We start from the raw sequence: 12,644 nt of genomic DNA, 5'->3' as shown, positions 1-12,644 counted from the left end.
CGGAAATCGCTATCTGACGCCATCTTGAAATCCAATATGGCGTCCTTCGCTTAACTTTAAAATTATGTTAATCACTGATAATAGCACGAAAGCCGCACATTGGATGATAAAGCAAAACTAGAAGGAATCGAGTTTCTCTTTCTGACGTCATTTTTAAATAGAAAATGGCAGCTTCCGCTGAAGTTAAAAATGATATAATGAACTGAAAATCCTACACAGAAAATAACAAAAAGGTAAAACCTACCGAGATGAATTGAGGTGAATTCTCGTGAAATCCAATAAGGTAACTTATACCTCACAAAGGTGATTGATAGGTAAAGTTAACCTGAATAGAGCAGACAAAAAAGGTGGAACTTAGAATAAAAATAAATAAAAAAAAATAGAGCTAAAAGCAAGGTGAAGTTTATCTGAATTGAGCAGAAAAAAATGTTTTTTCCATTCAATCCACATTGAAAAAAGGTCCTTTCTACCTCTTCAAGATAAAGTTTACCGAGATGAAGTCGACCTAGATTGCGCTGAAAAAATGGTACAGCTCACCTCGAAAAAAGTAACTATTTTCCGAACTCGTTTATTGAGGTTAAGCTATTTTTTTCATTCAGGAATAAGGAGTATAGATATTCGGAAAAATGCAACACTTTGTTTTGTGAATAACTTTTGAATGCATGGATGAAAGTTTCAGCGAAGTTACCTGGTTATGTAATGTTTACATATGCAAATCTTTGTGATGCTCTATCAAGTGGTTTTTGAGATAGCGTCAAAAACTCATAGTCAAACTACTTTGGCACAAAAACAACATATTTGACTTTTTATCACTTCACCACCGTTTTTGCGTAATAGCACGATTCCAGATCCAACTTAAACAGAGGATAAATTTTGAAAGACCTATTGAACAGCTTTGCCGAGAAAACGGTCGCATATGAATGCAGTTTTCATTTTATTTTTAGCCACTCATTGTGTTTTATATTCAGAAAATACAGGCGAGACTTGTTATCCCTGCCAGATGGCCGAAAAATAATCGTTTTGCTGTCCATTACAAAATTTTAAAAAATATCTCCCCACAAACAGCCCAAATATTTTGCGCACGATTTGACCACCGTATCTTGTAGGAATGGGGGCCTATTTATAAGTCAGCTAGACGAATCAGAAAAATTTGACTTTTTTTGAAACCTCTCACAATCCTCTTCATGGAATGAATTATTTTCACTTTTATTCAAATTTTAGAAATTCTAGAACATCTAGAACTTCTTAAATGATTTACCATGTGAACTTCCGTCGAGTAGTTGATTTCCAGCTGTTTTTGGGTCGTCTTCTGGAACTTTTCTGGATTTTTCTCGTGTGTCAATAAACTTCAGTATTGAAAGCTATTAAAAAAACCACTTGACAGATCGCACCAAATTTTGTACACGTACACGTTACATCACTAGGTAGCTTCACTGACAATTTCATCAAATTCCATCCATGCATTCAAAAGTTATTCACGATTCAATTTGTTGCATTTTTTTTTTCGAGTACACTCCTTTAGTTTTTATTCGTGCGTATTTTTATTTAAAAACAACACACAAAAATATGTAAAAATGGGAATTCCATCTCAAATATGTGCAATCTAGTCTGATAGTGTCCTTTATTGGCATCTTGATCGAAAACTGTCACCTAATTTTATTACGCTTTTGAAATTAAGCACTGTGTTCCTTTATAAAACATGCCTAAAGTTATTAACATATTTTAGAAACAAACTTCTTAGTTTGTGTTTTATTGGAGTTTCAAAAGAGCATTCAGAATTCTTTCTTAACAACTTAAACAGTATTATTAAAAGCTTCATTAGCGTTTTCAGAACTACGTGATGACAAATGGGTGAATCAAGAATCTAAGCATTTTTCATTACCATAATGAAAAAAAAATTAAACTACCTGCATATATAATGCCATAATGAAACTTTCCTATGTTAGTTGGCTTAATCTGTGTTTCTTGGGTTATTTCCAAACTTTCTCGAAACCTAGCTCCTACTCCTCACTCTTGATCCAATCATTCGAAAAACAATACAAGCAAAGTTTAAGCTCATTCGGATAACTCTGAGGCGACCCTCAAAGACCTTCAAATTTGCGTGAAACTTTGCATGAAAAAGAATTAAAATTTTCAAAAAACAAAAGTCGTGAATAATTCTAGCATCACAGTTAAATCACACACTATTGTACACTAAAGTTTTAAGCTGAACAATAACTTTGTAAAACATTTTGAAGGGTTACATAGATTTGATATTTGCTTTTACTTTTTCATATATTTTCATATAAAATCAATGGAAACGTAATAGATAATCAGAATCCCAGTAACTATTTAACACATTTCTCAATCAGTTGGTTTGGTACCTTCGGATTTTTTTTTAAATTTATAATAGTAGTAAACATTCAAAATTGAAAAACTACAGTTTTAAAGTGCTGCCAGAAATGAAATATTAGTGTTTAGGTTTCAGTAAAAGTAAAATTTACATTAGAATGTGAAAATGTTGGTCAGCGTATTTTGAAGAAATCACTTTTTCAGTAGGTAACCTTACAAATAGCATAAAGCCACCAGGCATTGGACTGAGTCGATTCGGAGTCATTTTTCAACCTCTCAAACCCTGGAGCTACGTTTTGATTCAAAACTCATCCATGATATTTGCAGATTTTTTTAAGTAACGTTTACATTAGTAAATTTGAACTTTAAGGTTTGTATGGGAACATTGAATATTTTGTACTTAAAAACCAATATTAATTTTGTTTCATCTGTGGAATCGGCTGGTAATGGTTTTTGTGCCTGTTTATAAATTCTCCAAAGGAAATTTTCCGCTGAGCATCTTTGTGCAAGACCTCTTCTTTGTATCTTATTAGGCAAAAAGGTTATTAGCTGTTTAACAGGGGTATGTCTTTTGGCATTGATGAACAATAAAATCAAATGACATCACTGCTTTTGCTTCGCAAAGCATTGCATGAAAAGTAGTCATGCAATACCTCGCTACGCACCCAGCAGGGATGTCAATTGAATTTATTGTTAACTAGCTGATCCCATACGAACTCCGTTTCGCTTTCAATTTAGAATATGTTAGAACAGTTTGAATGAATGTCAATTTACAGGCATTTTCCAGATGCAATTCCAAATGCATTTTTAAGCAATAATTGCAAAAATGTTAAACACGTTATATGTAAGTTCACTTTTTTTTGTCGTTTGCTACTAATACTAAATTTGACCATGCCAAAGCACCCCAGTTTATGAATTTTCGTTTCGTACGATACAAACTCACGTAAAGACCCCTTTTTTTGTCGTTTGATACAAATATTGAAATAAGAATTCAATTGACCGTTTCAACCCCAATAAACCGTGTATAAATTTCGACTCGATCGTTGCAGATCGCTTTTCCGAACTTTGACCTCTGAAATCGATTGCCCTTCCTTCAAAACCCCCATGTGCGAATTTTCATCACGATCCGACAAAAAATAACGTGAAATAACGTGAACGAAATTCTGAAAACATCTTTCATCATTCCTGGTCCTAATGAGCATCCATGCAAAATTTCAGACCTCTAGCTCTTAAGACGGCTGAGTCTATAGAGGACAAACAAACAAACAAACAAACAAACAAACAAACAAACAAACAAACAAACAAACAAACAAACAAACAAACAAACAAACAAACAAACAAACAAACAAACAAACAAACAAACAAACCCACATAAATTGCTTTTTATATATATAGACTAGCTGATCCCGTACGAACTTCGTTTCGCTTTAAATCATTGGTACGTTAAAATGAGTTTAGAAAATGAATTCGAAACATTCTTTCGACAATTTTGGGGAAAAAATTAAACAGTGTTTAAAGTCCCTACTATTACTATTACTTGAAATTCAAATTAAACGGTTGATTCGCTTTTTTAAAATTTATGTGAGAGTGTTTTCTTCTCGATCGATTGCAAAATCTAGACATTATGGCAGAAACATGTACTATTTGTTTATGTGCACGACTCTTTTGCTTGACCTTCACACTTAAATGGTATCAATTAACTGCCTCCAACAAAATTATTGCACAGAACACTGAACTTTCAATGAAACCCTCTTTTTCTGTCCCATGGCCCGAAATTCGATAATTGAAACCAGTTTTACGTTCCTCAAAACTCCCTTGTGCCATTTTTCTTTTCAAATTATATGTAAAATAACGTCAGGAACTTGCAAACAGTGAACAGTGAATATAGACGCCCCTTTCGCCGACCCTTGACACGGAACATGCTACCTGGAGTCAATTGCTCATAGTTTATAACCCTCATCTGAACATTTTCATCTCAATCCGATGCATGATCACGACAATATCGCGAAAACAGTGAGCAACTAACATGGACGGCATTTTTTTTACCACGATTCAAAACTTGATACCTGATCTTTTCTGTTAAACTACCATGTGTCAATTTTCATTACAATTCTATGCTCAATCAAGAGAATATCGTAAAAACAGTGAACAGATAATAACCCCTTTTGCCGACCCCTGAGGCAAGATTTGAAACCTGAAAGCAAAAGAGCGTCCCTCAAAACTCCTATGCGGAAATTTTCATCTCAATCCAATGTAGAATAACGTCAAAATCGCAAAAACATTAAAGTTGGGTATGGACGACTCCTTCAGCCGACTGCTGATCCGCAATTCGAAACTTGAAATCGATTGCTCGTCCCTCAAAACTCTCATGTGCAAATTTTCATCACAATACGATATATAATAACGCCAATATCGCAAAAACATTAATCAGTGAATATGGACGACCCCTTTGGCCGACCCCTGACCCTAAATTTGATAACTTTAATCGATTGCTCGTCTCTCAAAACACTCATGTGCAAATTTTCATCACAATCCGGTGTATAATAACTCCAATATCGCAAAAACATTTATCAGTGAATATGGACGACCCCTTTGGCCGACCCCTGACCCTAAATTTGATAACTGTAATCGAATGCTCGTCTCTCAAAACACTCATGGGCAAATTTTCATCACAATCCAATGTAAAATAAAGCCAATATCGCAAAAACATTAATCAGTGGATATGGACGACCCCTTTGACCGACACCTGACCCTAAGTTTGATAACTGTAATCGATTGTTCGTCTCTCAAAACACTCATGTGCAAATTTTCATCCCAATCCGACGGAAAATAACGTCAATAACGCGAAAACAATATTTGTCTTGTATGGACGACCCCCTTCGGAAGGGGTCATCCAAAACTCTATAACATTTTTCATCATTCCTGGTCCTAATGAGCATCCATGCCAAATTTTAGATCTCTAGCTCTTAAGACGGCTGAGTCTATAGAGGACAAACAAACAAACAAACATACAGCTAATTGCTTTTTATATATATACACACTATTAATTTTTTGGTGTAAATTTATGTCATATTGGATGCACAAAATTGAAGCATCACATTTGACATAAAATTAAAGCATGAAAAGACAGAAACGCTTGAAGACATAAATTCTCAGACATAAATTTAAGACATATGCGAAATAATATTATATCATCGATGATGTAAACTTATGTCAAATTGGATGCACAAAAGAAAAGCATCTTATCTGACATAAATTTGAATCTTTTCAAAAATAATATTGCTTTGTGCAAAATTTTAGCGTTGTGAGCTACACAGCAAAAATTCCCGCATGTAATTTTGAACCCTTTACGATGCAAATAACTGGACCATCGCCTATTATACACATTTAGATATGGCAATTGAAAAAAAAAACACTGAAGGTTGTAAAATTACAATCAATGAGAAATGGCAAACATTAAAAATCACATGACATCTGTTCTTTTAGTACGCTTTGCATACAATCAAATGTGAAAAAAATTGGAAGAAAGGCTGGGCAATTCGAAAATGAAAACGAAAGTGATTTTGGTCCCTTGCATTAAGCGTATAAACATTTATTTATTACGATTATTTTCTTACATACATACTTTTATTTTCATATAAAAATAATACGTTTAAATATATTTTATTCACGTTACACCATTAATTGTTTAATTTTTTGAAATTTCTAGTTTAAAATTTTTGTTTTCACGGTATGTGTTATTTTAATTTACATACCTTATAACATCGCACCATTCCATCTGCTGTGGGAAGCACCGATACCTTGTCGACGACCATACTTGACCCGTGAGAGGAAATTTTTCGATCATTCCTGGCCTTATTATGGCCTGGTTGAAAGTTTCACCTCTATTGAAACGACCATCTCCGGGACGATACTTATGTTTCGCGAATGGTTCTCTACGATGATTGGCTTCCCTAGTGGATTAACGTAATATTCGGCCCTGCGGAGCTTCTTCAAAACAAGGAGCTTGTGGTGGAATCCACATTTGTAACGTCGCTTGGTTCATCTTCATCAGAAGACTGTTCCAGACCCACCCCACCGTTGGCCATTGTTCCATAATCCGACGTAGGTATTCACCTATGATGGAAGAAAAGGATTTGCGGATGATGGACAAAGCTGGAAAGAAAATTAAAAATATTCAGACTCCAAATGACAATCTAAACATATTTATGAGATACTTACATATTGCAACAGCATTTCCAAAAAACGAATAATTTGCCACCTATCGGTCATCTTGAACTGACAGCGACCAACAACTCGAAAACTTGGCACAGACATTTCGGTGCGATTAAGGCATGTAGCATCCAGCTTGATGAAAAATGCGATCTGGATTTCCTGCCTGGCTGGGATTGTTCGAAAAGCAATTATTAACTTGTCTCGGTTTATCGAAGTTTTTCCTGCAAAGTTAAAGAATAAGGTTTTAGAATTTGTGCAAAGAAATCAAAATCTACCACTTACCTAAATAAGAAAATCAATAAATTGAAATGACCCCATGGTACACAACAGGCACCCAAATAGCTCCATGATACACTACAGAAGCAATTTGGTGGCATGATAAAGAAAAACAATTTCCCGTGAATGGCCGTAGTCTTTCGGCGGTCCCAACATCTCGTGTATCCCAAAACTGTTTTAGTTTTCATCATTGCCGTATCCAGTTAGGACTTCTGAAATTTGAAAAAATACACATTTAACAGAAACTTAATTCGAAAACATTAATTATCTGCTTTTACCACTTTTGCAGCTCTGAATGAATGGAAATTGTCCGAATTTTAGAAAACTTTATAGAAAAGCCGACACTTTGCTGAATTGAGTTAAATTGTTGGCGGCAATCAGGACAGATCCTGATTTATCAGGACACCTGGCATCTCTGGGCGGCAATGGTAAACAGGACGTGTAAAGCTTCGGGTGTGTTCTTATACCAATGCACGGAATCGCCCATCTTGTGACAGGCAATCGTAATCGTAGGCATGGTAGGCGAACTATTGGCTGTCAAAAAATGCTCCGTCTCCACCCCCCACCAATGAGAAACTTTTGGTACCCCTTGCCTACTTTTCCTCAATATGCATTCACCCGTATCTGGATGCACTCTGATGGCAAAAGCGGCGTCATTCTGAAACAAAGCGGCCAGAAACTGTAAAAAAAATCTGGCCCATAGTTATGCCATCCCGGCCATCACCCAATGTGGTACATTCAATGGTGATGAGGAACTTGAATATTTCGGTAGTGCTAGAAAAATTCACAAGGGAAGGGGATCCGGCTGTTGACGTATGTTGGCCGTGTAAAATTGCACAAGTGTGTGAAAACTCATAGTACTTTGAAATATTATTATTTTTTATTGTCCATGTACTATGGTGTACAAAATAAACTTTCTTATGGAAGCTCTCAGGTATTCGCCACCTGCCTTTTAGAAATGTAGACAGGTTGGCCATCCCCGTATTCTGGCCGCTTTGTTTCTGACAGCACTTTTTTGGCCGCCGCATAAGAAAGTTCAAATTGATGAAAATTAATAAATATCGGAGAATAATTTCAACCCGCGAAAACAGTCCAAAGTGAAAGTTCCATCGAATTCCACCCAACTTTGGACCCTATTACCGTTTTCCCATCCTCGGAGCTCAAAAAGTTGGACGAACAAAACAACAAGATTTATCCATTTATCTAATTGTTTGGAATATTGTTATCTGTGAACTATTTTAAGACCGAAAAGCATGACGCTGGTGGTGAAAGAGCCGTCATCTGGATTTTTGAAATTTGGTCCCTCAAGAATTTCCCGTAGACGAAAAGATGCCACCCGACCCGTTAAATCAGAAAGATCGGACGTATTCAGGACATTGTCTGATAGCAAAGTCAGGGGCTATTTTTCGTCCCAGAAGACTCCGCCGGGATAATTTCGTCAGATAAGTAAAAATATAATAAAGTATAATTCATCATTTCCTCGACCACTCAGAAAGTTTTAAAAAATAACTGAAGATTCCTGAACCAAAATCTGGTAAAAAAATATTATGCGGCTAATTTTGTGCTTTTGATTATATACATTAGTTAAAATTTATTTTTAAGGACTGGTAAATACTTTACAGTAAAAATGATACAGTAATTTTTCGTTATTATTATGAATATCTAAAAGTGATATATACACTACGCAAATTTCTAGAATCTTGTGTCAAATAGATAATGCAGGCTACTTACGGTTTTCTCTAGCGCTTTTGAACCAATTTACGCTCGCTAGATTCGGTGTTTATATTTCTTGGATCCAACTAGATCCGCCTTGGTGCTGCTGGTTTCAGTCCCGCGGTTGTTGTTGTGGAAATAAGCCGCTGCTGCTAGCGTCAGTCTGCTGCTGTATTTAGCAGCTGCTGGGGTCCGGATTGATCAACTGAAAAAAAAAATTTAAGCCAAAAAACATTATTTTGAAAACAAAAGTTTTCTTTCACATTACCTGTTCAGACGGCCACATAAAAACTGAAAACCTCATAAATGACACTCGATTTTACCATCCAATAGAGGCTTGTTCTTTTTTTCCGCGGAGCCTTTTCTTCGTAATATTTAACGACGATCTCCATGCCTACTCTCTTACAGAACGGACGGGGGAAATTCTAACACGCGGCAAGCTACTTGAATGACTCAGGAGAAGTCAACGACTGTTTGATTTAATCTCATGATTTCACATTTACGCTATCTTTTTTATATTTACATGACATAAAAATACATCCCTTACGCAATAATCTTAGATCTTTTCAAGCTTAAAGTTCGTTCAAAAGTGTTAATTTTTGTAGTGTGCGTCGTTTAGATGAGAAATGATGTAAAATTAGATCTGATCTGGATTAGATAAAAGAATAATTAGGTGTTGAAGCGTTTCTGGCTCGTTTAATTTTAGAAAATTTTTGGTGTGTAGATAACCTTCATTCGTCTTCCGGTTCTTTCCTGGAATCCAGATCCCCAATTTGCCCCGCATGTCCCGACCTAATTAGCTCCTATTAATTTGTAAAGTGCTGTTTCCATCCCTCTCTTTTCGTTTTGGTCGTCGGCAATTTGTTCTCTTATTCTTACATGAACGCTAACAGAACACCAGCACACACCAGAAAGAACAAAAAAAAATTCTAATTAAGTTGTTTGGCTCTGCTTCCGACCCGGCAGCAGCAGCAGCAGCATTACGAAGTTCTGTTTCATCCACTCCATGCCAAGGTTGACAAATGTAATTCGACCGTTAGTCGATTATCCATCTAATGCAGCATTTAATTCGTTTCCGATTTTTTTTTCTTCTCTTCCGCTTCAAACGTTCACAGATTCTGCAGGACATGATGACAGAGATCGACTACGATGGCGACGGATGCGTTTCATTGGACGAATGGCAACGCGGAGGATTGACCACCATCCCTCTTCTGGTGCTTCTGGGTAAGTTTCTGTTCGAGTGTTTTCCATGTGGGTATGTAGGGGAGACTGGGGCCACTTGATCCCTGGGGAGATATTATTACTCAGCTTTATCTCGTAACCTTCTTTAAATCTTTAATTTTTCATCAATTCTTTTTTAATGGACGAACCCAGAAAGCCCAAAAAACTACCTAGTTAGACCTTCAGTGTCAATTTGACCCTCCTGACTAAAACCAATATATCTCTCTTGTTTCTCAACCGATTTTTACAAAATTTACATTCCGAGATTTTCAATATTATGAGTAGGTAAAAATAGGTTAAGAAACAAGAGAGATATTTTGGTTATAGTCAGGAGTGTCAAACTGACACTCCTGGGACTTTAACGGGTAAAAATTTCAGGGACGCATGAGGGTTCAAATTCTCTTCCTTCTTAATTGCTCATGGTTAATTCAATGAGCAACACCATGTTTTCTTGCAGTATAACATAACATTAAAAACCGTGAAAAAAATCTAAACAAGAGGAAATGGATTTCTGAGTTTCGTATCTCGACAAACAGTTTCGTGATAAAAATTACAACTTGAGAGTTTTTTCACTCATCTAAGTGTATTACCCTAGCGGAAACTCTGTAACCAGATATCTCGTACTTGGTTCGCAATGTGCTGAAATTTTTGCCCCACTTTCCCTATATATTTCTGCAATAATGAATGGGTCGATACATTAAACTCGTTTGACGATTTGTTAGTTGAATTTGCGGTAAGTGTCATTCCAAACCGTGTGACATTCGACATTTTACTCTCAACAGAATTTCAATTCAGCAAATCTCTCAAGCTGCTACTGATTTGAAATGGAAGACGTGTGCAAGTCGTAACTTCCATTGAAAGACAAAACTTAATTAAGAAATGGTCAAATCGTTTATCAGCAGGACTGATGCTCTTGCCGTTTGCTTCGAATCGAACACTCGTGGAAGTGCTTTTCCTTCTCGTTTGGTACGACGACACAATCAATCTACATTTTACAATTTAATCATGATCAAGCATTCAACACGGTTCGAATCACTGCATGTTTAAGATGTCAAACATCAAATTCGACTCACTGAGTGTGTGACTAGCATTGAACAATATTTATTCAACCAAACTACTCGTGTAAATACTTCGAAAGACGTGACGACTGACTAGTCGCATGTAAATAAGGACAGCATCACACTTCTAGTGGTGGGAATTGGAATCTTCTGACAGATCACCTGTTTTGATTAAAAAACAAACAGCTGAACGAATTTTCAAAATTCAAAGTTAAAATCGTTTAAATCAACAACAAATTTACAACATCAGAACAATTGAACGATTCCATTAAATGTTCGCCAATAAATAGCATCCGCTAATCGACCACAAACTGGATAACACTAGCTTATTCGGAATTTTCAAAGTTTCCACCTAACCACCCACTTTTCCCTGAGTGGCGGCGCCCATTCAGCAAACAAATCCAGAATCAACAAAACACAGAGGAGAAAGTCTTCTTGTGCACTTTATCTAATTGTATTTACCCATCAACCCAGCATTCGCACATACACTACCCAACCCTTCAGTCAGTTGCTTGGTTATTTCCAATCAGCACCAACATTTAAGCTATCATCGGCACTTTGGGATTGAAGTTTTGTATCAATGAAGGGGTAACAACAACGACAACGAAGCAACGAAGCAACGAAGATTTCTGCAAATCTGCAGATGGTAAATGTTTGGTTATTATGTCTGTCTAATAGGATAAATTGGCTTTATTTTAACTTACCAAACTGCAACTTTCTTGATCAATTTGAAAAAGAAACACTTGTTATTAGCAGTGGCTCCAGAGAGCTGATGAATAAATTTTAGTCGTTTTTATTTGAATTAACGATGCGATTTTTGTGAAGAATAAAATTTTTAAATTAAGCCAGCGAATTGGTTCTATTTCGAATTCAATCTCGGCATAGAAATTTAAAAAAAAACAAAGAGGTATCTTATATGAAAAACCTGCTCTTCAAACCGATGCACAATGGGGAAAAAAGTTTACAAACCGCGAAAAAAAAACAATATATTCTCTCCTACAAGAAACAAATCTATGAAAAAAATATTTTTTTCGAGTGAAAATGTCCGGAAAATTGGTTGAACATAGTTTCAGACGCCGCACGAGCTTACGAACGGTGTTATAATGCCTTTTTATTCCCTAACTCCCCTTTATTTTGTGAACAATCCAAAAAACTAATTTAGACTTCAAAATTTTGAACGAAAATAGACCTATCTTGTGTGATTTTTTCTGAGGAATCCACTGAAAGTTGTTTGAGTCTCCGCACGCTTTTGAAAATGGAGTTATGGCTGTTTTTACCCTTCATTCCCCTACATTTTTTTCAATTATTTCAGAAAAAACTAGTTTGGATTTGAAAATTTTGAATCAAATGGAACGTTTCTTATGTAATTTTTTCCGAAAAATCCAGCGAAGCTTATTTGAGTCACTGCACGGATTGGAAACCCTCAATGTCCCAATATTTTTCAATTTATTTAGAAAATTGATGGTAAAACAGCAATAACTCCAGTTTTCAAACTGTGCGGTCGCTCAAATAGGCTTCGTTGGGTTATACGTCCCATTTCAAAATTTTCAAGTCGTATCATGCATTTTTCTTAAATAATAGAAGAATGTTGAAAAATTGAGGGTAAAAAAGCTATAACTCCAGTTTCCAATCCGTGCGGTGGCTCAACTAGGCTTCGTTGGGTTCCTCAGAAAAAATTACACAAAATACGTCCCATTTGGTTCAAAGTTTTTTCAAGTCCGGGTCATGAGTCCGGAACATGGTTTTTTTTTTCTAAAATAATGTAAAATGTAGGGGAATTGAGGATAAAAACAGCCATCACACCAATTTCCGAAGCGTGCGGCGCCTTCT

At 36.0% G+C, this 12,644-nt stretch overlaps 1 protein-coding gene and 1 long non-coding RNA gene across 6 annotated transcripts in view; one reads left to right on the top strand and one right to left on the bottom strand.

Annotated features, from left to right (window-relative positions):
* LOC129757634 (diacylglycerol kinase 1) overlaps positions 1-12,644 on the top strand; it is a 459,105-nt gene that overhangs the window by 335,492 nt on the left and 110,969 nt on the right. For all 5 annotated transcript variants that reach the window (XM_055754909.1, XM_055754905.1, XM_055754906.1 and 2 more), the window contains one exon: positions 9,651-9,759. In XM_055754909.1, coding sequence (XP_055610884.1) covers positions 9,651-9,759 — 109 coding nt within the window. The remainder of the gene's footprint in view (positions 1-9,650; positions 9,760-12,644) is intronic.
* LOC129757635 (uncharacterized) lies at positions 6,007-8,934 on the bottom strand. Its single transcript, XR_008739752.1, has 5 exons — positions 8,804-8,934; positions 8,554-8,740; positions 6,829-7,034; positions 6,553-6,767; positions 6,007-6,486 (listed from the first exon to the last, which is right to left on the bottom strand). It is a non-coding gene; the product is annotated as an uncharacterized LOC129757635 (long non-coding RNA).

The sequence above is a fragment of the Uranotaenia lowii genome, chromosome 3, assembly GCF_029784155.1.
Source record: "Uranotaenia lowii strain MFRU-FL chromosome 3, ASM2978415v1, whole genome shotgun sequence".
NCBI lineage: Eukaryota > Metazoa > Arthropoda > Insecta > Diptera > Culicidae > Uranotaenia > Uranotaenia lowii.
Note: the sequence above shows the minus strand (reverse complement) of the source record. Positions and strands in the feature narration are given on the sequence as shown.